General features: G+C 34.9%; 1 protein-coding gene across 1 annotated transcript; it reads left to right on the top strand.

Moving 5' to 3' along the window:
- Positions 1 to 1,694: 1,694 nt before the first annotated feature.
- Positions 1,695 to 20,235, top strand: LOC141247491 (uncharacterized). Its single transcript, XM_073669223.1, is given in 23 exon segments — positions 1,695 to 3,568; positions 4,559 to 4,757; positions 5,115 to 5,174; positions 5,753 to 5,857; positions 6,534 to 6,674; positions 6,968 to 7,030; positions 7,638 to 7,868; positions 8,249 to 8,332; positions 9,042 to 9,196; positions 9,528 to 10,005; positions 10,820 to 10,990; positions 11,145 to 11,204; positions 11,745 to 11,867; positions 12,720 to 13,034; positions 13,182 to 13,247; positions 13,822 to 13,953; positions 15,003 to 15,812; positions 16,345 to 16,625; positions 17,232 to 17,488; positions 18,020 to 18,258; positions 18,883 to 19,071; positions 19,431 to 19,703; positions 20,089 to 20,235. Coding segments are annotated over 23 exon segments (6,453 nt in total).
- The last annotated feature ends 6,211 nt before the right edge of the window (positions 20,236 to 26,446 follow it).

The following is a 26,446-nucleotide window of genomic DNA, read 5'->3' as shown; positions in this document are numbered from 1 at the left end:
TAATAGTAAGCTGTTCTAGAACAAATGTTGATCCTGCCATAAAAATCCTCACCAGTGTAGTACATATACGGAATCTACATAACAAATTCGTTTTATAAATTCATCAGAAAATAGACATGCAAATATTTTAGGGCTTGTTGATAGGAATTAAGCACTATGACAGGACGAAGATTTGTGCTTACACCGCGTTTGAATAGTAAGGGCTGGATTTGACGTTTGCTCTTCCCCTTCGCCATCTTGGCAGGGACCGACTGTTCTTCCTCGACCAAGGCGTCGCTCTTCCCCCTTTTTCGCTTTCCGCCGGCCTTGGGAACCTTACTGACATTAACGGGAGCCGCTTCCGCCGCCTCCGTCTGCGGTGACTCTTCCAAATCGGCCGCCAGTACTTCGTCGTCTTCGATTTTGTCTGACATGTCTCTCATCGTCTTAAGCTTAACCATTCCGACTCGAATTTGTGAAATCGGGTTGGAAAGAAGCCCTAAGTTTGAGTTGAAGATGAAGATGAAGGAATGAGTAATGGGTTTTGGGAATAACTGCTACAGATTTGATTTGAATAACGACTACAGATTTGCTTGAGTTGAGTTCTACAGATGAAGATAATGGGGATTGGGGATTCCTTTTGATTGTCTAAAAATAACGACTACAGTTTGATTTGAATTTAAAGATCTGTTTTGGGAATAACCGCTAACTCTGGTAGTTAGTTACTAATTACATAAATTTAGTGGGTTAATTCTCTGCACCTACAACTCTACACTAATATCATATTTTAGTCTGTTTTTTATTAAAATATTATATGTTTTCTCTTTTTCTTTGTTAACAAAATGAAATGTGCATAAATTTGTAGATATATAAAGGTTGGTGGTAGATTTGGGATTAGGCCCAAAAAAGTGCATTTTTATGTTAAACCCCCTAAATTTTATTAATTTAATTTTAGAGATATTTATCACAGAAAATGCGTCTCAGCAAATATGCCGGAAATAAATGAGAAGAATAAAATGGGACGAGAGAGTATTCATAAGATTTTTGTTTCAAGAAGCATTTCCTTATTTTTGATAAAATTATGATAAATTAACTTTTAATTCTTTTTTCACTATCTATTTAAAAGTACACGGATTTTTATAAGAAGGGCTTTTTAAACTAAACAAATTTTTAAACAAAATCATCTTTATAAATAATAATTTTTTATAAATACTTTTAGCAAATAAATCCAAAATTAATTTATTACATATTTATTAAAAATAGAAAAAAATACTTATTTAAAAAAAGTTTTTACAAATAATAAGGAAGGCTTCAAACAAAGGAAAATAGAAAAAAACTAGTTTAGTCTAAACTGTTTTTTTCTTCTTCTTGCAATTACGCTACATTTTATTCTAGAAAAGTACTGTTCTTTCTCTCCTCTGGGACTCTCTCTTCCCCTTCCCTATTCCTCCGCACTCAGCCCCCAGCCTCCTGAATCTCTACATCACGCACCGTTCCCACACGCGCCGAGTCGCTGTGCATGCGCGTCTCTCTCACTCCCTACTGCCGAGCCCACTGCCCAAGTCTTCAGCCATCAAACCCGATGTCTCTTACGATGTATGATTCACATACTTAAGCTGTTCTTTATTGTATAAATTGCATATCAGGGATGATACTCTATAGGTTTTTAGTCCCAACCCGCATATGAATTCTATACAAGGGGAAAATATGGTGTAATGGGAACCCTTAAACTTCATTGCCCTTTTGTGGGTACTCCATTTCTTCGAGAAAAAGACACAAAGTTTGCTTGTTTGACCAGAGGGAAGAGGGCTAAATTGGGGTTCAAATGTAGGAAACAAAATCAATGGTTTCCTCAAGATTCCGTTTGGTTCCCCCAGTTCTACGGCAGAATTGTCAAGATTCTAAGCATTGGCCCTCAAGTTAGAGATGGGTTAAAGGTAAATTATGTGAAGGAACATCTTTTTAGGGGGAAAGAGTTTGTGAACTCCATATCTCCTTTATGGAAAGAAGGGTTGTTGCTGCTCAGGTGCTCAGTTTTCACTGCTGTTATATCGTCTGTGTGTTTATTGATGTGGTATGGAAGGTTGAAGGCCAAGGAGTTTATTGAGGCAAAGCTTTTGCCTTCAGTTTGTTCGGTTTTGAGTGAGCATATTCAGCGTGAGGTTAATATTGGTAAGGTTCATAAAATCACCCCTTTAAGCATCACCTTAGACTCATGCTCAGTTGGACCTCATAAGGAAGAATTCTCCTGTGGTGAAGCACCTACTCTGAAAGTCCGGATTCGCCCTTTTGCAAGTTTAAAGACAGGAAAAGTTGTGGTTGATGTTATTTTATCTAATCCGACAGTCTTAGTTTCTCAGAAGAAGGATTATACATGGTTGGGTATACCCTACTATGATGATAATAGCCTCTGTAGGCATGTTTCAACCGAAGAAGGGATTGATCATCGTACTAGAACTGTAAGGGCTTCAAGGGAAGAGGCTTCTGCTCTGTGGGAAAAGGAGAGAGATGAATCTGCTAAGAAAGCTGCAGCTACGGGTTATGTTGTTTTAGAGCATTTAGTTAGTGAGGTTGAAGATGAGACTGAAATGGGTGGAGAAGGAATAGGGGCATTAAGGTCTTTTTCAGACATAGATGAGGGAATACATAGAAAGGACCGACATTCTAATGATGCTGATGTTCAATATGCTGTGAAGCATGAAGACTTGGAGAAGTCATTTGGGGTGAGTCATCCTAAGTCAAAGATGAAATCTGTGAGTCAATTGATACTCGGTTCAGTGAGGCCCAGTTTTAAGAAAAAGACTAATGGTAAGGATATTTGTGTTTCAAGTGATGTTGCTAAGAGAAGAATTCTTGAGCAAAGTGCAAAATCTGCCTCAATGTATTTCCAAACACTTGAGGATGATAAGATTCAGGGTAGTGTTGATATCAAAAGTGACAACAGTGCAGAGTCTAAACTAGAAAAAATGGCTTATCAATCTGCATTGTCAGATCTAGGAATTTATAAAGATGCATCTCAATACATACCAGATTCTAGGGAACAACCAGCTGTTACTTGGAAGAATAAAGATAAATCTTTTCCTTCTGGTCCCAATCATGACGAAACTGCAAGACTGAACGAAAAAACTCCAATTGTTGGCGTTAGTGATGTTTCAGAAAACACATACAGGGATATTGTTGATAATAAAAATTCGGAAGATGTTGAATGTATGAGCAGACCAATTGATGGAAAAGATGGATCTTCAGGTTGCATTTCGGAAAGTCAAGGCAGTTATATTTCTTCTGATTCAGCTTCTGATAGTCATGTAACATCCACTTCGAAAAATTACTCAGCTTGGTCATTGGATTCAAAGTCGAATCAATCATTTCTTCCAGGGAATATTAGGGAGAAGCTCTCTTTCTTATTTTCTAATCCATTAGACCAACAAAAAACAGGTCAAAAAATGGAAGATGCTGTTTTGGAAATTGTAAATGAGGCAGATGAAGTGCAGGTTGAAAGTGTAGAGAGAATGCTACCAGTGACACTTGATTCGGTTTATTTCAAAGGAGGATCTTTGATGCTAATGGCATATGGTGATGCAGAACCAAGGTTTGTACTTTGTAGGTCTTATTCTACTTAAATATGAATTGTCTTGTTCTAAGGGTTTTTACAAGCTTATTCAAGACAAATTATAAACATGGATCTGTTTATGATAGAATGAATATATCTAATTAGTAGTTGGTTCTATCTTAATTCAGTATTTATGTTATAAGTCAGTATTAGTTTCCTGAGTTTAGGCTAGGTGAGTCAGTTCCCTTGATCCAAGTAGTGGGTTAGTGGTAGCAGTCACTATTAGTCAGTTATCAGTATTTCAATTCTGAATTAAGCACTTAGAGAGTCAGTCTGTACTCAGATTATGATTGAATACAGAAAACTGGAGATTGTCCTCAATTTTTTAACTGTTAGATTCTGACAATTAGTGTAGTTTCCTTAGGGTAAGATTCTCCTCAATTTTCTAACTGGTTCCTTAAGGCTAGATTCTGACCTTAATTGGGTTCTATCAGTTTATCTATGATGCTGCAGTGACCTCTAAGTATTACAGTCATGCTAGTAGTTGTTTGTGTTCAAGATAATTTACAGTGTCATATATTAAGTTAACAATGTGTTCTTCCGAACCCAGATCATGTTAATCTGTGTTTATATCATAAAAACTTAGATGATTCTGCAGTCTCATCCATTAAGGCATTAACAAACATACTTCATTGGTGTAAATTAGTAATCTAATTCTGCTTTAAAAGCCGGTTTAAAAGAAACAAGGTCAAACAACTGAATCCCCTTATTCCATTCATCATCCTGAAATTTTGTGCTGTATATTAGAAAGACCTTCTAAGGTGTAGTTAAATGGGTTTTTTGTCAAAGTTGTCAAAGTCTTACAATTATGTATGTAATTAAAAGAAGTTGTTACAACTGTTCTCAGTCTCACAAATGTGTATTATTAGTCAACTTGATTTCGTAAGACTTGAGTTGCTTCATGATGGTTTTATTGCATATTCTAGAATGTCTTGTAACAAATATGAATTTCCATTGCATCCTGTACAGGGAGTTGGAGAATGCCGATGGGCATGTAAAGTTCCAAAACCACTACGGTCGTGTGTATGTGAATGTCAGTGGTAATTGCAAGATGTGGCGTTCGGCTAGAAACTCTGATAGTGGTGGCTGGTTGTCATGTGATGTATTTGCAGATATTATTGAGCAAAAGTGGCATGCTAATCTTAAACTTTCGAATCTCTTTGTCCCGGTAAGGTATATAGCTCCTACAAGGTTAAAATGCATAATAATTTGTCCAACTTTTAGGTACTACATAAGCTATTAATATATTATTTAAATAAAAGTTCATCCTTGTCAATCAAGTTCCGAGAATTTCCATCCTGTTAATTTAAGATTTAAGAATTTCATTCCCTGTTTAAACATTGTATAAGTAAAAGACATGCCCTTCTATTAAAATGGAACATACTTATTTTTTTTGCGAAAACGAAAGAGTACCAGCAAATAAAAATTTATTTTCGTATCTTACTCTATCCAATAAACTATGAGTACCAGTGAAATAACATCTCTATAGTTTCTAATGTTTCTGTGGTATTTATCTTATTTGTAGCTTTTTGAAAGGCTATTAGAGATTCCGATATTATGGTCAAAAGGGAGAGCCAGTGGTGAGGTGCTTATCTCTTTCACCTAATATGCTGGTTTGACTATTTTTCTGCCCCTTTGACCTTTTTTTCCTAAGATCTTTGTTTGTCTTGTTATCAAACACAATTTGAAATATTATCTGCTATAGTGTACTGTTTGCATTCAGCCTATGTATGTCTTTACGCCTAAGCAGCAGTGTTCCCAGCTTATTGTTTATCTTATTTATCAGAATGTTGATACTTGATATTGGTTTAAGTATATACAATCTTGTCATAAAGAATTCCATTGAGGTGGGCAGTGAGATAGCTATATGATCCCTGTAACTGATGACACAAGTTACTATCTATCTTCCAACATATAAAATGTGAAATCAAAGCACAATTCATGAGTCTTGTAGAGCAAAATGGAATAATTCCATAATCCCTCTCAGATGCTTTGATAATGTAACTTAACTCTCACCATTTAAAAATATGTGCCTTGAAGAGCAATTTTTTATGCTAGATGCTTTAGTTCTAGTTTTTAAAGGCCTCTAGTCTTTTTTCCCCATTTATTTGATAATCGGATTCAGCATGCTTACTGACTCCAAATGCAACTTTTTATCTGCAGGTACATATTTGCATGTCTAGAGGAGATACATTTCCTAATATTCATGGGCAGCTTGATGTAACAGGATTGTCATTCCAGATACTGGGTGCTCCATCGTCATTTTCAGTATGTTTTTCATTTTTTCATGAAATAGCTTTCCTGTATAAGTTTGCTGCAGATAGATATCTTTTATCTTTCATATTTACTTTTATCTCCTGATGACTCTCTGTGTTCCTCTTCTTTTTTGAACATTTTCTTGCCAATAACCTCTAATTATCATCAGTAACTTAAGTTGAGTGACCTGTCACAAAATTATGCTTCACTTCACTTGAATTATTCTCTTATGCTGCAACATTGTTGTAAAAGGTGACAAGCTGCACTAATAAAGCTATGAGCAATTTCTTCTTTTGCTCATATGTGTATTTTAATCATCATATACTGTTCCGTAGTATTGAAGAACCGTAAATGAACTCATATTATATATTAGGGTTAAGTTATATGCCTCTTTTCACATTGCCACAAGGTCCGACTCTCTGTGAATATATGGAATATTATCTTATTCCATCCTCTAAAATAGTCCACTTTTCTACAAACCACCCACCATAGTATACATATAGTCCATAAACAAGTAAATCCCCATCTTCTATGTTTGTAAGAGATTGGTTCTGTCACACGTTTGCCTATTCAGACATTATCTTCCCTAATGATCTACAATGCTACAGAATTGCTTGAATCATAAAATTTGATTCTGAGTTAAAAGTATGACGATGAAGAGGTCTTATGAAGTATAGATGCCTTGCAGGAGATGTCGGTGATCTTGAGTTTCCGTGGACAACGAATATTTTTGCACAATGCCAATGGTTGGTTTGGAAATGTTCCTTTAGAAGCATCTGGTGATTTTGGTATTCATCCTGAAGAAGGAGAATTTCATTTAATGTGCCAGGTATTTATCATTGTTAATTGTTGTGATCTAAGATTGACCTATATATTCTCGACATCCCTTATATTAAATTTGATCAGGGCAACAGCCTTATTTTTATACCTTCAATTGTTCTATAGTCTATGACCATAAAAATGTTGTACTGCTGATTTGCTCATTACAGTAGAGGCAGCTCGAGTTGATACCCCTTTTTAATCTTATATACCAGTAGCATTGATCTTCTTTTGAGCTAGTTTACTTTAAATCTTTGTCTCTCTTGTCTGTGTATGGATATTGAATCGTGTTCTTATTGCCAGGTTCCTTCTGTTGAAGTTAATGCCCTTATGAGAAGTTTCAAGATGAAACCATTACCCTATCCGGTATGTTTGTCTTTGATTTTATTTCCCATGACTGCTGCCTTCATTCTATAGCTGTAATTGATATTTTAGAAAGAACAAAATAATAAATTGTTATTATCTCTATTATGAATCTATGATTCATGATTTTGAGAGTTAATGATCTTAGCACGAAATGAGATATAGAAGAGTGAACTGATCAGGGACACGATGAAGAATGCATGTCTAGGAATAAAAGGGCTGTGAAAACCCCCAAATGTCCAATCTGTAGAAAGGAATAATCAATAATCTAAATTCAACCTCCTTACAGAAATTAACCTACAAACTAAATGTCAGTGCATTTCTGTACTTGCTTGGTTCTGTGGTTAGGCTCAACAATTTCTTTTCCTATTTAAGTTGTAAGTAGTCTCATTTGTGAACAGACTAGTTATTTGATTTGAATATATCGCAAAAGCTGGAGATTCTCCACCAATTTCCCGCGTATAGATTTTGATATATATCACGTATCAAAATGTCTTACGGACCTGCTAAAAAAATGTCTTATGGACACAATTTGAATATCTGTATTAGTATATTTGCATTCTCTTTTGGCAGCATTTGATTGGATGAGTTAAACTTTTCCTAATTGCAGTTAGCTGGGTCTATTACTGCTGTATTCAATTGCCAAGGCCCACTGGATGCTCCTATATTTGTAGGCAGTGGGATGGTTACTAGGAAGATTGGGCAGACAATTTCGGATCTTCCTGCATCCTCTGCATCTGAAGCTGTAATCAAGAGTAAAGATGCTGGCGCAGTTGCAGCATTTGATCGAATTCCAATTTCCTACCTGTCAGCCAACTTCACTTTTAATACAGACAATTGTGTAAGTTGAGGTTTGATGTCAATCTTGTCATTTGCTTGTGCTTGTATATTTTTTATTAGTGCAGTTTTATCTTTTCAACTGATTAAACATTTTTACGTTTTCAGTCAGTAACTTCACACGGATATACTATATTGGTAGAATCTCTTTACACCAGTAACATTGTCAGCTTAGTTATCTATGTCTCTCTAATGCTGCTACTTATTTTATTGTCTTCTGCAAACTGCAGATACACTTATTTTTGTCACTTCAGATGTATCATTTCCTTTTATATTTTTCATATATTGATTTTAGGACATTGTAACAATGAAAATGGAAGTTATAGCTTCTCTAGCTATTGTGTTTTTTGATGACAAATGTAGGCGTTTATGTACTTATTGCAGGTTGCTGACTTGTACGGAATCAGAGCCAGCCTTGTTGATGGGGGAGAAATTCGTGGAGCTGGAAATGCTTGGATTTGTCCAGAGGTATTTTTTTTGCTAAATCAAAGTTTATCCATTTTTTATTACTCTTATATTAGTTTTATTTGTATCATCTTGTGTTCTTATCCTATTTCTCCTCTTTGTCTTCTTATAATGAGAGCACAATATGGTATATGTAGCAAATTGATGATTTTATTTTTGTAGTTTTTATGTTTATATTGACATCCTTGCTTGTATATAACTCTCTAGTATCCTAAAGTGATATGTTTTTTAGAACTCTGGTCCTCAGTTTTCCAAGATTTGTTTTATAGTAACACCTCCAATCTAAAAAATGTTTGTCATTCTAATCTTTATTTTTTGTTACGTATATTTGTCATTTTAGCTGTTATAGGACTTAGTACTCCAAAATTTTCAGTAGCAAGTAGTAAATGAGATCTGGGGTGTTATTTACGACTTACGATAGACGACCGAAAAGGCTGTAGTATTAACAAGAGGTTTGTGCCTATTATATGGTCATAAAAAATTGAAAATACTCAAGATTTAGTATACCAAGCACTAAGCAGATTTCTTCACTTTTACTTAGTTAATTCTACTCAAAAAACATGGTGTTATTGACAAGATCTAGACAAATTATTTCTACTCTTGTACAATGGTATAGAAATCTGCAACTTATTGGCATGTTTTTAAGTTAATAACAGACTGTATTTATTGTCCTTGAATATTTCTTGCATGTTTGCAAAATTCTAATGATTAGGCGGAATTGGACGAGACAGCATTGGATGTGAACTTCTCGGGCAATCTGTCCTTCAACAGAATTGCTCATCGTTATTTGCCGAAAAATCTTCATATGCCCCTTAACGTGGGAGAATTAAAAGGAGAGACAAAAGTTTCTGGGAGCCTTCTAAGACCGTAAGCTTTCTCATTCACTAATACAACCCTGAAATATCTATTCTAATAGTTTTAATTACTAATCTCCTATATTTGATTAGTTTGTTTAAATTTCTAGCCATTAGTCAGTCAAAGCTAGTTGTTAAAAGAGTCGATAGTTAGTTATATATGTTTGCAGCAGTATTTAAATCTTCCTAGAGCCAATCTGTAAGGTTATGATTGAACTGAATAAAGAAAAATGGAGATTAGTGGTTCCTTAAGGTTAGATTCTGACCTTAAGTGGGTTCTATAATTCACTCCTGTTACACATTAAAGGAGCATTTCTTTTAAGAATCTCTGTTGTACACTGTAGGAGGTTTGATGTGAAATGGAATGCACCAAAAGCTGAGGGGTCATTGGCTGATGCTCGGGGAGACGTCATAATCTCCCATGATTTTATATCTATTAACTCTTCATCAATTGCATTTGATTTGTATGGCAAGATTATGACATCATATCCAGAAATAAATTTGTCCAGCACGGAGGAGGAATATGTGGTGACAAGGGCTCAACCTGTAACAATTGAGGGACTTGAGCTGGATCTTCGGATGCGTGGTTTTGAGTTTTTCAATGTGATCTCCTCTTACGCTTTTGATTCTCCGAGACCTGTGCAACTAAAAGCAACAGGAAGAGTTAAATTCCAGGGGCAAGTTACAGAGCCTTCTAACAGCACTGATGAAGAAAGGCGTTGCCTTAATGGCAATGTTTCAATCTCAGGACTCAAACTCAATCAGTTGATGATAGCACCACAGTTGGCTGGACAATTGAGCATTTCTCAAGAATCCCTGAAGGTAGAGTCATTCCTAATGAACTTTCTTTTGTACTAGCATGTAAAATCTGTGCCTTGCTCGGTTTTGTCTATATATAGATTATACTAGCAAGGAATCTTATGAAGTTATAAAACAATTACAATAACAAATATGAATAAAATATAAAATAATGATAAAATCTGGATATAACTAATACACTTTCCTTTTATGGTGTCAGTATTATTTACATAGAAAACTATGTACCAAAACATATAATTAAATGTTTTTATTTATATATTTTGATAATACAATCATTTAATTCAGAAGACATTATATAGTTCTATCAAAAAATGGTAAATAAAACCAAAGATCATTTGTTCGTATGATTTTGTATGTCTTAAGTTTTGTCTCTAAATAAATTAAAGATTATGAAATGATATTCATATATATATATTCACACATTCTATATGGTATTTTTTGTAAGAAATAAGGAAATAGCTAAAATAATATTAAAATAGGTCATCATATATGGAAATCATGTATATGGTACATTGAATAGAGAAAATGCAATTAAGATAAACATATAAGGGTTATTAAGTAAATTGGAAATAAAAATGATGATGTGCCTATCTAGATAAATGACACGTAGGAAAGAGAAAACCGTATTCAGTAATAGTTATAGATATATGTAATGAAAAATTAATATGATCCTAAATACAAAAGTAGATGGCAAATTATAGTCCGCAATCTGGGTGTGTGCGGCCGTGGCAGAGCAATTTTTGTTTATATAATCTATCTTTGTCCTTAAAATTGCTTTTTGAGCTTCAAAGTTTGACAACTTGTCCTTATGTTGTAGTTGGATGCTGTTGGTAGACCTGATGAAAGTCTAGCAGTTGAGATCATGGGGCTATTGGATCCTACTGCTGATGACAATTCCCAACATGGAAAGTCATTGTCTTTCACCCTTCAGAAGGGACAACTCAGAGCTAACATGCACTATGAACCATCACAATCTGCCAACCTAGAGGTATAATCTTAGTGTGATCTCTATGAAGTAAACTTGAAAGTAGTATGAATCCAGCTTTTTCTCATTTCATATGTTATGTGTAAGAGAAATTTTATCTGAAAAGAAAAGAAGCTATGTAGAGGTTAACTTATATTCTGTTGTTTGGTGGTTGTAGATTCGCCATTTGCCACTAGATGAGTTGGAACTCGGTTCTCTCAGGGGAACAGTTCAGAGGGTAAGAAGTTTTCTTATATAATGATTCCACTGTTGCTTACTCGCTTTTTGTCTAAATTCATTCCCATGATAAATTGAACTTATGTATAGAATATAGATTTGGATGGATTTGTGAATTGGAATTTGGATCGAAATAGTTGGACTATGTGTTGAAGAATTTGATTTTTTACAGGACATTTAAGCTAAGATTATACTAAATCACGGCTTGAGAAGAAACAAACAATGTAAGTGATAGATTTGCCAGGATGGAAGTACAAGGAAAATAGTTTAGGAAAGGGGGCATTGTAGTATACTATTGCTTTGATATTAATTCTTCCCATGTCAACTATAATTGTGCTTTTATTAGACTGATATTTTTCGTTTTGACAGTACTCAAAATAGTGTCAATTACATATCTTTGTTTGGATAAGAAATCAAATTGCTTCCTGAGAAAACCACCACAAAAGTTATTACAAATGCTTCATCATATAGTACTAACTTTCTGCGATTTCTGTGTCTGAATATTTGGTTTGTGCTTAAAGCATATGATTACGTGTTGCAGGCTGAAATTCAACTCAATCTTCTAAAAAGGAGGGGGTTTGGTGTATTGTCAGTTCTGCGGCCAAAGTTCAGTGGAGTGCTGGGTGAAGCTCTAGATGTTGCTGTTAGATGGAGCGGGGATGTGGTGAGTGCCCATTTCGTTTCTCTTTTGTTGTACTCAGAGTAACTATTATTATTAACTCAGTATCCTTATTAATTATGTGAAGTTCTAGAAGTTTTTAGTCTAAGTTGCTGAGGTTATTAATTCTGCTTTGATCTGCTTTTTTCACATTTTGTAAATCGCCTCTGAATGTCTAGCCGTGTGCTGCTGTCTCTTCTCTCGCATTCCAGCAATTGTGGATTGTGATAAAAGTTAGTACGATACATGATATATGCTGTATCAATCTAAACATTGAACGTCACATAGTGTTTTGGTAAAAGAAGCTAATCTGGTTTTGATATGCTGTAGCGAAATTAAACTAAGCTACTTGTACATGATAACCATTATATTTCCCAGAAGCTTAGAAGCGAGAGTGCGTATGATGACACTACTTGTACATGATAACCATTATATTTCCCAGAAGCTTAGAAGCGAGAGTGCATATGATGAGACTCGTTTCTTTAAGTCTCAAGGGATAGAATTGATCTTTTGATTTGAGATCTAACATCCGATTATCTTTTGATTAGAGATTAAACTACCAAGGAAGAACCTTTATTGGTTATAACTGCTTGCTGAAAATACAGGGAATACATGTCTACATATGCTATTTCTCTTAGCAAGATAGATTCTACTAACTATAAAATATTAAATAAACTGAAGATATACATCTACTAATATCTAAATATTAAATAAGATAGACTCTACTTAGATAGGATCAGTATCATATCAGCATAGTTATTGAACAACTCTTCTCAAGTACATACCTTTTATGCTAAGGTCCATTCATACTCTTTAATTGTGCTGAAGTTGTTTTTTCAACTTTTATTCCTTCTTTAGTCCTTCTGACTGATGTAGATATGATCCATTTCTGTGTAGATAACTGTTGAGAAAACAGTGTTGGAGCAAAGCTACAGCAGATACGAACTTCAAGGTGAATATGTGTTACCTGGAAGCAGAGATAGAAAATCAAATCCCAAGGAAATTACTAAGTTATTCAGCAGAGCAATGGCTGGGCATCTAGGAAGTGTGATATCTTCAATGGGGAGATGGAGAATGAGACTTGAAGTTCCACGAGCTGAGGCAGCTGAGATGCTTCCTCTTGCACGCCTTCTTTCTAGAAGCACTGATCCTGCTGTTCACTCTAGATCAAAGGTTGTAACTATATCTTCATACTAGTTTGTAGACAATCAAGTTGATTTATATTCCTTCTTAGTTTTCTGCTTCAACGGAGGTACTTTGACCTGTTCTTTGAATCTTTATACCATAATAAAAAAAATCTGCTTCAATATTTCTCTGCAGGATTTGTTTTTGGAATGTTTGCAATCGGTTGGAATACAAGCTGAAAGTCCTCAGCAACTTCGTGAGGTATTTTAATGGTGTTGGCTCATAAATTTATTTATCTATTTATTTAAATAGGTGGGTGCTATATATTGATATAAAAAATGCTAAAGAAATATAAAATTATATTTTGATTTGCACAAGCTCATCGATAAAAAAAATTCACCTTTTTTTCTAATTTTGTATCTGAATTTTTAAAGTTTTAAATATTAGATGAAAATAGCATAATAACGAGAAATATGATTCACATTATGTAATTTTTTGTCTATGAAAGAAAATCTACTAGTTATATATAGGGTTTGTCGTTTAAATTAGGGTTAATTGTACGGGATCACTGGTGGATTTTGTATTGTAAACAATTTTTGTAAGCCAAAATTCTATATTTTACTAATCAAATGTAGTTCTAGGTTAGGTCAATACTATCATGTAAGCGGGAAAATTTCATGTATCTATTCTACATGCAAACTTTTCGGAAATTTTTAGCTCCTGCAGGAAAAAACTGAATCTGCCCCTGACTATAGCTGTAACGGTAAAACTTATTTATACTGATTCAAGTCTTTGTAAGTATGAAATAAGATGTGAAAGAGATTAAATTTGTCAGGTATTACAAGGGCATTACACTCCAATGGATGAAGTTACTTCAGAGGATCTGAGCCTTCCAGGTTTGGCTGAACTTGAAGGCCGATGGCATGGCTCTCTTGATGCAAGTGGTGGCGGCAATGGTGATACTGTGGTACATTCCCTTAATCCTTTTTTCCCCAGGCTTTGACTGGGACTTTGAGTAAAAAAGATTCTCCTCTGGTATTAACGAAATTAAAGTTTGTTTGAAGATATATTTGAGTTTATAGTCTTTTCATAGATTCCTGCTTATATTCCTTCAACTTATGGTGATACGTCTCCATAAGCTTTCTAGTCACCTTATGATATGGTTCGACATCTGTAATGATTAATTAGTTATAGTATTATTATTAGTTTAGTTTATTTAGTTAGATAGTGGATTAGTTAATGAATCATACAAGTTATGTCCCAGTTAGTGCTGTTAGTAGGCAGACTAATCGCTGATTCCCAGTTAGTTAATGTTACTGGTCAGTTAGTTTCCATGCACTGCTTGTTATTTCCCTTTATATGATGTAGTTAGAGTCACATTGTGTCAGATTTGTTTGTTGAAATATCAAAAATGGAAATTCCCCTCAAATTCCTAATCGTTAGATTCTGACAATTAGTGATTCCTTACGGTTAGATCCTGATTCTAAGTGATCTCTATCAGATATCACCAATGGCATTGATAGGTAGGATTACTGGAGGCTATAGCCGCCAGAGGTTTTTTTTTTAAACAATTATATAGTGTTTTTCTAAATCATACAAAAAATTATATGGTTAAAGCCCCCAATGGATTTTTAGAAGAAAAAAAACCATATTCCAAACTGAAGATATTATCAAACGATTTAAAAAATTTAAGATTGTTCAGTCACGTATATTGAGAAAAATCTGGCGAGTATTGAAACTGAAGACATTATCAAATGATTTCAGGAAATGGCGCCTCGAAGAATGTTACTGTAACAAATAGTTTAAGATTTCGATACATTAATATATTTTTGTGCTAGTTTGGGATAATATCATGCATATTTTGTTTTAAAAAATGTCTCCAAAAAAATTCGATTTCCGTTATAACAGAAAATTTTGCTCCTTGTGACTGTTTTTCCTGGCTATGCCCCTGACTATCACCCTATAACTCTCCTTTTATATTGTATATTATGATAATTAAACCTGTTTATCTTCCAGGCAGAGTTTGACTTTCACGGGGAGGACTGGGAATGGGGAGCGTACAAAACACAACGGGTTCAAGCAGTTGGTGCATATAGCAATGATGATGGTTTACGCCTCGAAAGGATTTTTATCCAAAAGGATAACGCCACCATTCACGCCGATGGTACTTTATTCGGCCCAAAAACAAATCTCCATTTCGCCGTTCTAAATTTCCCTGTTAGTCTTGTACCGATGCTCGTACAAGTCATCGAAACTTCAACAACGGACGCTATTCACTCATTAAGACAATTACTAGCACCATTTAAAGGTGTTCTTCACATGGAAGGAGATTTGCGTGGGAATCTATTAAAACCAGAGTGTGATGTTCAGATAAGACTTCTTGATGGTGCTATTGGGGGAATTGATCTTGGACGTGCAGAGGTTGTTGCTTCTTTAACCCCGAACAGTCGTTTTCTTTTTAATGCCAAATTTGAGCCTTTTCTTCAGAACGGTCAAGTTCATGTTCAAGGTAGTGTTCCGGTGACTTTTGTGCATAATGATGAACAAGAAGAGGACACGGAAATTGAGAAAGGAAAGGCGAGTTGGAATCCGGCGTGGGGTAAAGAATCTATTGAAGTTGATTCGGAGAAAAAGATTTCAAGAGATAAAAATGAAGAAAAGTGGGATGTTCAGCTTACAGAAAGTCTTAAAGGACTTAACTGGAATTTATTAGATGCAGGAGAAGTTAGGATTGATGCGGATATCAAAGATGGTGGCATGATGTTATTAACAGCTTTAACCCCTCATGCTGATTGGATTAGTGGTAATGCTGAAGTTATGCTCCAGGTTTGTGAGTTTGTCTTCGTTTTCTATCCTTATCTTTTTCATAATTATGTCATTAAGTTATGGAAAGTCTAATTGATCGATATCAGTTTCTACACATCAACTGCCTTATGATCTAAAAAACTTATGATGAAACTCGAGGGCCGTCTTTCTTCTAAAAAATATTGTCCCTGAAGGAAAAGTTAATGAAAAATAATCCAATTAGATGATTCGTAGAGGGTACCCACTTAAGGTCAGAATCTAACCTTAAGGAACCACTTAGGGCAAGGAAACAACTATTGCAAATTTCCATAATCTAACAATTAGGAAATTGAGGACAATCCTATTCTTCTGCATTCAATTTAATCATAACCTGGTTACAGACTGACCCTCAAGTGCTTTAATACTGAATTGAAATACCGATAACTGACTAGTGGTGACCTGCTGACTCACCAAGCCTAAATTCAGGACACACATATTGACTTCTAACATAAATTACTGAATTAAGATTGAAATAACTACTAATTAGACATATTTTGTTATCTTATATTATTAGGTGAGAGGAACTGTACAACAGCCTGAGCTTGATGGATCTGCAACCTTTCACCGGGCATCTGTATCTTCACCTGTTCTTCGTAAACCGATGACCAACTTTGGGGGAAGAGTTGCTGTACAATCCAACAGGCTTTGCATAAACTCCCTGGAAGGTAGAGTCAGCAGAAGAGGGAAGCTTCTTGTCAATGGAAATCTTCCACTTACAGCACGTGAAGCATTCCCTGGCGATAAGATTGACTTAAAGTGTGAAGTGTTGGAAGTCAAAGCTAAAAATCTATTAAGGTAGGTTTCGTGGAAAACAAAATCCATATATTTGAGGGGTTATGATAGGATTCCCGCATTTAGAATTTATCTTATTAGTAGTTAATCTAAAATTCAGTAATTCTCATTAATAAGTATCATTTAAGGTGTTTTGGCCATATTTCTCCTATTTTACTGTTAATTATCAATTGATTCATTATTACCAAAAGTAATTAAGTTTTGTAGCAATTATGTAGGGGCAGTTTAACCTTGACTCATCATACCTTAATTTTGTCAAAATCTTTTAAATGACACTTAATATTTGATGGGTGGAGTGAGTAGTTAGGAGTTGTTTCAGTTGGTTTACTATAGTGCTAGAGGCCCTTACTAGTACTGAAGTAGTTAGTGGCTTAGTGCTAAATAAGCACCAGTAGAGTGGGTATGTAAATGAGCTTATTATCATTATCAGCTGATAAGAGTTTGTGGGTGTTCCTGCAACTTTCCTGGTGGTTTCATTAGGCTAAGCCTAAGTGGTCTCTATTAGATAATTCCGTCATATATCTTATGTGATTTATTATATGAGTTTGAGAGTTGTTATCAGCTTCCTATATATATGCCTTTCTTAATTGGTGCTTGTTATTCGTGTAGTGGCCAGGTGGACACCCACATGCAAATAAGGGGATCTATCATGCAACCATGCATATCAGGGAATATTAAATTGAGCCACGGGGAAGCGTATCTTCCTCATGATAAAGGCGGTGGAGCTGCTCCATTCAATAAGTTAGCATCAAACCAGTCAACTTTACCTGATGGTGGTTACAATCGAGCAGTTGCTGCAAGATATGTATCAAGGTTTTTTAGCTCAGAACCGGCTGCTTCAAGAACTCTTTTCTCACCGTCATCAGGTAAAAAGTCGGAACTGATTTCGCATGTACAATTAAATCTAGGTTTGGTTATCCATTTTGTTTACAATTCAACACTCATATAAGCGTGTTAAATTTCAAAAAAGGACAGATAGTTGTCTTTGTAGATGTTTCCACACAAATTAAGGAGAAATATTTTTCCCCAAATGCCCTATTAAAGTGTTTTGCAAATTGAAAAGGTTATGTCTAGAGAATTACTTAAAGGTAAATATGGTAAATCAAAGCAAAAGTTTGTGAAAGGATAAGTTTATCCTAACGAGTAACGAGGGGATTAAAAGTATACGTTTGAATAAAATTAAACATGTGTAAGAGAATTTTGACTTTTTATCTCTTTTCATGATATTTGTAGAAATGGTAAGAAAGATTGGGATAACTGGTGGTTGAATAATTTTTGGTGGTTCTGCACAAAGTGGCATAAGTTTACACATAATTCTGTGTGGTTTACCCTTAGAAAGGTTTGATAAAATCTTTGTGTAGTGTTTGAGCTCTAATATTTGAATCTGCTATGAGCAGGGAAAAAGGATCAGGTTGAGAAGGAAATGGCACAAACAAACAACAAACCAAGCATAGATGTACGGCTTGATGACCTAAAGCTTGTTCTTGGGCCTGAATTGAGGGTAGTTTATCCTCTTATTCTCAACTTTGCTGTGAGTGGGGAGGTAGAGCTTAACGGTTCTGCTCATCCTAAGTTGATCAAACCTAAAGGAGTCCTTACATTTGAGAATGGTGATGTGAATCTCGTTGCAACTCAGGTCAGATTTCGCTATTTAGCTTGTTTCATTTACCTATACACCCTTCTAATTTATTCCAAACTACTCTTTCCTAAATATTGTAATAAAAGTATCATATATCCTAATCCTACGCTTTACCTACCTTAACTATATTCATCAGATTTCATAATTATACTATATTTCATACGACATTTACTTTATATCTTTATCTTTGTATATTCCAATATTGTGCAAGGCACGGCCGCACAGGCAACGGCTAATGCACGTTGCCCACTGGGTCCCACGTTTTTTTGGCATTTTTATATTATTATATAAATTTTAGAATTAATTTGGCTAAATTTCATATTAAATGTTTCTATATGTTAAATTTGATCCAATAATTTAATAAATTAGAGATGATTTGATGAATTTGTTCTTTTATGCTATATCGGCTTTAGTTATAACAATTTATACTGATCTACGGTCTACTGGGTGATATTATTAATATTTGCACTAAAATTATGTCTTAAAAGAAAGCCGAGAATAAAATTTGGCCGCCGATATCTTAGCCCCCAGTGACTACAACTCCTGAATCCGCCACTGCGGACAGGTACATGTACTAGTTATTTTGAAAACATAAACTGAGATAATCATCGTGAATTTCAGATACGGCTGAAAAGAGACCATCTCAACATAGCAAAGTTTGAGACGGATAATGGAATTGATCCAACTCTAGATTTAGCTTTGGTTGGGTCAGAATGGCAGTTCAGAATCCAAGGCCGGGCAAGTAATTGGCAGGAAAAGTTGGTTGTTACCTCAACACGCTCAGTTGAACCGGATGTTCTTTCACCAGAGGTAAGATTTTAGGCTGTAAATCTACTTTTTATCCAGCTTTTGCTCAATACATATTTCATTTGGTTACATTTATTTGCTCGAATTCTAACTTCAAAATGTTTTTATTTGCAAAATGGTTAACTTCCTCATAGACCTGATCACTATCTAACCTTTTCCATATAACCTTCCAAATAAGAGAGTTTTCTCCGCACTAATCAAAATCCTTGTATTTCAAGTCCGCAAAGCTTTTTTACATTCATTGTATACGGGATTTGCTATCATAATCATACCCACCACTCAAATGTAAAAAAAAACAATGTAAAAGTATAAACATCATAATATGCTTTCAAGATGTTTCTGAAGCTGGAAGTATCTTTCAGGCGGCAAGAGTTTTCGAGAGCCAGCTGGCAGAGTCAATCTTAGAAGGAGACGGACAGCTGGCGCTAAAAAAGCTTGCAACTGCAACGGTGGAGACTCTAATGCCAAGAATAGAGGGAAAGGGAGAAATCGGGCAAGCTAGATGGAGACTAGTTTATGCTCCTCAAATCCCGAGCCTGCTCTCCGTTGACCCAACGGTTGACCCTCTCAAATCCCTTGCTAGTAACATTTCGTTTGGCACCGAAGTTGAGGTTCAGCTCGGGAAACGTCTTCAGGTTTGTCCATTTACACTTTTTAACCTTCTTCTCTTTAACTTCTTAAAAAAAACTCAAGAGAGTGATTGGTAATAGTAAAAAATTAGCTTTTGATGTAGCGTTTAACATTTCATGAGAAGTAATTATGTTTGGTAAGTAGCGGTTGCAGTAGCTTTTTTAAATTTTGCAATGATTCAAATAACGCTAGCTAGCTTATTGTTTTCTAGTGGCCCTTTATAGCATGTTTTGCAATGTGAATATGAGGTATATGTGGCGCTTGAATTATTTTCTTTCATAGTAATGTTTCATAAGCTACTTTTTACTATGGGCGAAGAAACGGAGAAACTTATAATAAAAGGTATTCAAATTTCTGCCAAAGCTAAATGTTTTATTTTTCTTTGCTTAGGCATCAATGGTGAGGCAGATGAAGGACTCAGAGATGGCAATGCAGTGGACATTGATATATCAACTAACAAGCCGTCTTCGGGTGCTTTTACAATCGTCTCCTTCAAAACGCCTTATTTTCGAGTATTCAACCACATCACAAGACTAAAACTAGAAGAAGAAAAAATGGTGAATGTGGTTAATCAATTCTGCATATAGCTTTCTCTCTCTCTTTCACATTCTTTTGCTAAGGTAGGAAAAAAATTAATAGTGGTAAGTATATTCGTTTGCCTATCCAAGATGGGTGATTCTATTTTGGGGTCATGTATGTCAGATGTTTAGGTTCTGTGAACAAAAATGTAAATTCTGTTCTCTTGAAATTCAATATACTTAATTTAGCGTCCTTGTATGTTACATGCTGCACAGTTTTTCCTTCTGTGGTGATCACTTTTTAGGAAGATGATATTAATTAAACAATTTTGAGGTGATTGATTAATAGGAAACGCCTTATACATGTCAATATTTTAGCTTATGTGATGAGTTTAATTTATGTTTTACTTAGGTATAATTCTATTTTATTTCATACAATGTTAAATAGGTCTAATATTAATACTATAAATATATTCACGTAGGTCTAATTCTAAATTATTTTATATAGTTTTAAATGGGTCTAATTATAATATTGTAATCATGAGGGTTGATCGGGTGCGGACTGTTATAGTGTACCAGTATATTACTGGATAGTGCACCAGTGCACTACTACAAAGTGCACCAGTGTACTACCGTAGAGTGCACCTGATAGTGCACTACCGAGGAGTGCACCAGAGCACAATTGGGGGTGTACCTTAGTAAACTGAGGAGTGCACCTCAGTACACCTAGTAGTGCACCAGTGCATTACTGGGGAGTACACCTTAGTACACCAAGAAGTGCACCAGTAGTGCACTGAAAGAGTGCACCAGCAGTACACTTGATAATGTACTTGAAGTGCACGAATAATATGCTGAAAAGTGCACAGTCCGCACAGTCTGCACCGAAAAACAGTTCGCACCCGAAACGTCTTCTGTAATCATTTATTTATTGCATACACGAACATCTATTTATATTATATAATATACTCTCATATTAGATGATTAAGTGATGAGGTGAGTTCCGGTGAAAACAACCTTATGGTGTGAAGTGCGAAGCATGTTGAGTCATTAGATTAGAAAATGGAGGGCTGAGATTAAAAGATGGGTTTTTTAATAAATCCATGCAGTGGCATTTTTGTAATTAATGGTGAACTGTTATTTTTATTTTTTTTATGTTTTCTGGGTGATTTTTGTATCCCTTTAAATGTGAACATTAGCGTGTTATATGTGAACATTAGTGTGTTATATGTGTACCCGAGAAAGTTCGCACTTCACATCATAAGGATTGTTTTCACCGGATCCTTATTCTTAAGTGATATATATATCTTGTATGAGATAGCTGTGAATAATTAGATGTTTCAAATATTTGAGGCTCAAATATTCCGATTATTGAATTATCCATTGGGTCTATTATTTTTATTGAGTTTAGGTGGATGACACAAATAAGAATCTACTAATTTTGATTTAGATTATTAGTTTTTTTAGATTAAGTATTGCTGAATTTGCGAAATTTATTTCAGCCCAAAACATTGGCATTCCTAGTCGCAAATCAAATCCAAAATTTTTAAAGTACTCTATTGATCCCCGAAATGTCATAATATATCTTTTCCACCCAGGTTATCCTTAAAAAATAGAATTCTTTCCAATCCATGGTAATACTCTCTCCGCCTTTTTTATTCTTCTAGTTTCTTTTTTCACATTTGTCGATATATGCTTTCTGTTTTATATATTTCTAAATATTTTAATCTAAAAGTCTTAAAGTTTTGTTATTTTAAAGCATTATTTACACGAATCAAACAAGACCACTCACGGCTATATTTTTACTTATATATTGGGAGATATTAACAATACTCCCTTAATCGATAAATAGTATCGAAAAAAAGTAAGAAGAAGAAAAAGAGACGGAGGGAGCAGTACTTTTTTTCGCATAGTGAACCGTTATGGTTTACCATACCATGAACCATCACGATTCACCATACATTAAACTGTGAAAGTTCATGGACAATGAATTGTGAAGGTTCATGGCTGGTGAACCATCATGGTTCACCATAAGACGTTGTTAGTTCTTAATTAAGGTGAATTAGGTTTATTCAATTTGATTAGTTTTTTTTTCTTAATTAGTCTTTTTATATGCTTATTTGAGTATATTATAATAAGATATTATGTAAATTAATTGTTTTATGTGAGATTAGGGTTCATTACGGTGAATTATGGTAGAATATGGTTAGTTGAGTTCATGGACAATGGACTATGATGGTTCATGGCTGGTGACCATAAGACGTTGTTAGTTCTTTATTGAGGTGGATTAGGTTTATTCAGTTTGATTAGTGTGATTTTTTGCTTAATTAGTCTTTTTATATGCTTATTTGAGTGTATTATCATAAGATATTATATAAATTAATTGTTTTATGTGAGACTGGGGCTCATTACGGTGAATTATGGTAGAATATGGTTAATTGAGTTCATTATCGGAATGTTTTGCTTGACTAGTTTTTATACACCTATTTGAGTATGTTATTGATATATGAAGTTATGAGTATGTTACTGTAAACTCTTATTATCTTCAGTTGATAAATAACGGTTATATCATCAACTATAACAATATCAGAACACTTATATCATATTATAAACTTTTCATCATGGTTGATCAGGCTTGAGAGGTATTTGATTATGGTTAATTATGGTGGAATAGGGTTATTTGAATTGCAAAGTTTTGATTGATTAATCTTTATATGACTGTTTGAGTATGTCGTTGTTACGAAGTTATTAACATGTTGTTATAAACCCTTCTTTTCATCAATTGATAAACAACAGTTATATCACCAACTATGACAACATTGGAACGCTTATATCATGCTATAAACTTTTCATAACGTTCATTACTTTACAACATGACGAAGCTCAATAATGTTTATACAACGTCCATCTCATTATTTGTTGTGCAAAGTCGAATCTATGTTTAAAGTTCACATAATTGATATATATATTTTTATGTTTACTCGTTCATTGACCTGAAGTTACAAAAGAATGTTAGTATTTAGACGTTTTTGCACCGAATCACCTTTATATGGTCGAATTGGCAAGGAACCACCCTCTATATCGATAATTATTCCAAACCACCCAAATTTCACACTTTTTTTACCATGAGCCACCCACGGACAGAATCTTTTAAAAAATCTGTTAAATTCGTAAAATGACTAAAATACCCTTAATTAATTCAAAAAATTATAAAAATATCTACCCTTCTCTACCCCTCCTTCTTTTCACCCAAATTCCAACTTTTCAAAGACCAAACCTGTCATTGTCAATCCTAATATACGATATTTCTACCCTAATCAAGCCTAACCTCACATAGCAAGATAAATTTATTTAATCTTTTATTAAAATACACTCAAATAGGCATAAAAAAGTTAATCAAGCAAAACATTACAATAATCAAGTCAGGTAACCATATTACACCATAATTAACCATAATCAACTACCTTTCAAGCCTAATGAACCTTAATCTCACATAAAACGACTAATTTATGCAATCTCTTATTGTAATACACTCAAATATGCGTATCAAACAAAAAATTTCACGAATCAAGTCAAATAAATCATAATCCTCCCTAATTAAACGTCCATCACGTTTCACGGTGCCACAAACCATCACAATTCATGGTACTAGGAACCATCACGGTTCATGATACACGAACAATCACGGTTCGTTGTAGTGCACAAATTTTTGCCTTCAATCAGGTAAAAATCTTGAACTGTAACAGTTTAATAGGAGAGTAAACCGTAACTATCTAACCTTGGGAAAAAAACTACATGGGACATATAGCAACTCCCAAAGAAGTTCATATCTGTGTTGCTCTTAACAAGTGTATGAGAGTAGACAATGGAAAGAAATTGTATGCATGAGAAAACGGTTTTGCTTTCTTATATGAGAATAATGTTACGGTAATTTTGTTAAATAAGCCTTACAAAAGCTTGAAACCGAACTAAAAAGAAAGTTCTTGACCTCGTACCATTAAGTATCTATAATTTTATCGGATTTTTTGCCCGGTATTCCTGAGGTATAGCGAAATTCGCCGGATATACCAAATTTTAGCATAATTTCCTGGGTATTTCCAAGGTTCGATTTTTGTTTGCCCTATACCCCTCCATCAAAAATCTTCAGAATTGGAATGTTAAACTTATGCATAAACCCTCACTTTATATTCTGTTGTTGATAATTTGGCTTTACTAATGTGCGGCCTCCTCAATGTTGATTTTGAGAGAAGCCATAACACGTACGACGACTCAGATGTTGTGGGAGGGGGGATAGTGATCGCTGGAGTTTATAGTGAAGAGTCCGCCAGATCGTTAGAACCCGATGCTTTCTCTGGGCCCCAACCCAAACCCTAGATCGAGCTACAACTCGATTCTTGATAGCAGCCTCATGTCATGTGTTGTGTGCCTTACTTGTATAGTGTACATAAAATTGCTTATACACATATATTTCCAACTATTCATACATTTCTTAGTTATCTAGCTTGAGGACAAAAAAACAAATTATCAACAACAGAACGTAAAGTGAGGGTTTATGCATAAGCTAACCATTCCAATGTTGAAGATTTTGGATGGGGGTATACGGCAAACAAAAATCGAACCTCGGAGATACCCGGAGAATTATGCTAAACTTTGGTATACCGGTGAATTTCGACATATCTCAGGGGTACCGGGCAAAAAATCCGTACTTTTACTTTATTGAAATTTTATACAACTCACTAATTTATGAATGTTTACAATCTTATTAAAATTTACAACAATCTTTCTAATTTGGATGTGTCGGATCAATACAAGTTTTTCAATAAAGATGACGGACGTGAAGACACACTTCAAACAAGGTCATTTAATGATTTTTCAGAGATAATGTACTATATTTGAGATTAAATTTAATGCAAAAGAATTGATAAAACAAAGTGCACATAAAATATGGTTGATTTTTTTTGTTGAAAGAGGATCGGAGCATAGTTACACGTTAATTAAAAATAAATAAATGGGCTACAACAAAATCAAACGGGGTGTAGTCCGTTTGGTTGATGAAAACAAATGGGCTATAACAAAAAATACGGTTGATGAGAGACTTGTATAGTATTTTTTTAAGAAGCAAAAACAAAGGCTAATTTTTTTAACATCTCAAAGGCTGAATTAATCACGATAGTAAGCTGAATTGAATATTAGGGCAGACGATCTTTGCAAAGTTTTTAGAGAAAATTGACATAAACCACCCGTTATATACCACTATTTGACTTAAACCACTTGTTATCAAATTATTTATTGTTGAACCACCCATTTGTGTCCTTTCGTTAACAAATGACCACCCCCGATCCTATTCTGTTAGTGATTCCGTCCAAATCTATGAAACTACTATTTTACCCTTGATTTTTTCCGTAAATGGGTCTTTTTAAATTGATATTTTACCCTTGATTTTTCTCATGATATTTTGATGAGATACTGTTCATCTCCTTCTTCTTTAGCTTCTTCTCCTTCTCCTCGAGCTCACTCTGCTCGTGATTGGCTATGGCGATCCGAGGACGAAACGGCTTCGCCACCTCCTCTTTAGCGAAGATCAACTGAGAGAGAGTCATCTTCCCCACTCCAGTTTCGGCACCCTGTCACATCCTCTTTAGCGAAGTCATCTTCCCCACTGAGCGAGAGTCGTCTTCCCCACTCCAATTTTGCTTTTGAACCCGTTTCGGCACCCCCCTCCTCCAATTTCCAATGCAATATCCTCCTCTCTTTAATCAATTAACCCAAATTCATGAAAATCCCAAAATCTAAGTCTGTAAACCCTAATTTCATGAAAACCCCCAAATTCCAAGTTCGTAAAAACCCCAAATCTAAGCAGGAGACGAGCTGTTGCCACGACGGAGCATTTCGACCCCCTTTTGTCTCCGTGCTCTGTTTTTGTATCTGGACTGAGCTGTTGCCATGGCGGAAGAAGACATCCTCACCGACATCAACACCACCGGTTTGAACTCCGACCTCGGCTCCCCCGACGTCTCTGTCACCGAAACAGAGAGTGGCGAGGACGAATTCTTCGTTGAGATGACTCCAAGGTTTGCTTTCGTTCGTTCGTTTGGGTTAAATGGAACAAAGAGTGACGAGGACGAGTTCTTCGTTGGGGTTAAAATGATAATTTCGCACTTTTGACAGAAAATCTAATAGAATAGGTTCGGTGGTCATTTGTTAACAGAATGATATAAATGGGTGGTTTAAAA

Source organism: Phyllobates terribilis, unplaced genomic scaffold, assembly GCF_046119375.1.
Source record: "Phyllobates terribilis strain yellow unplaced genomic scaffold, ASM4611937v1 Scaffold_3012__1_contigs__length_94312, whole genome shotgun sequence".
In the NCBI taxonomy this organism is placed as follows: domain Eukaryota; kingdom Metazoa; phylum Chordata; class Amphibia; order Anura; family Dendrobatidae; genus Phyllobates; species Phyllobates terribilis.
The sequence above is the reverse complement of the archived record's forward strand: the minus strand, read 5'-3'. Positions and strand labels throughout refer to the sequence as shown.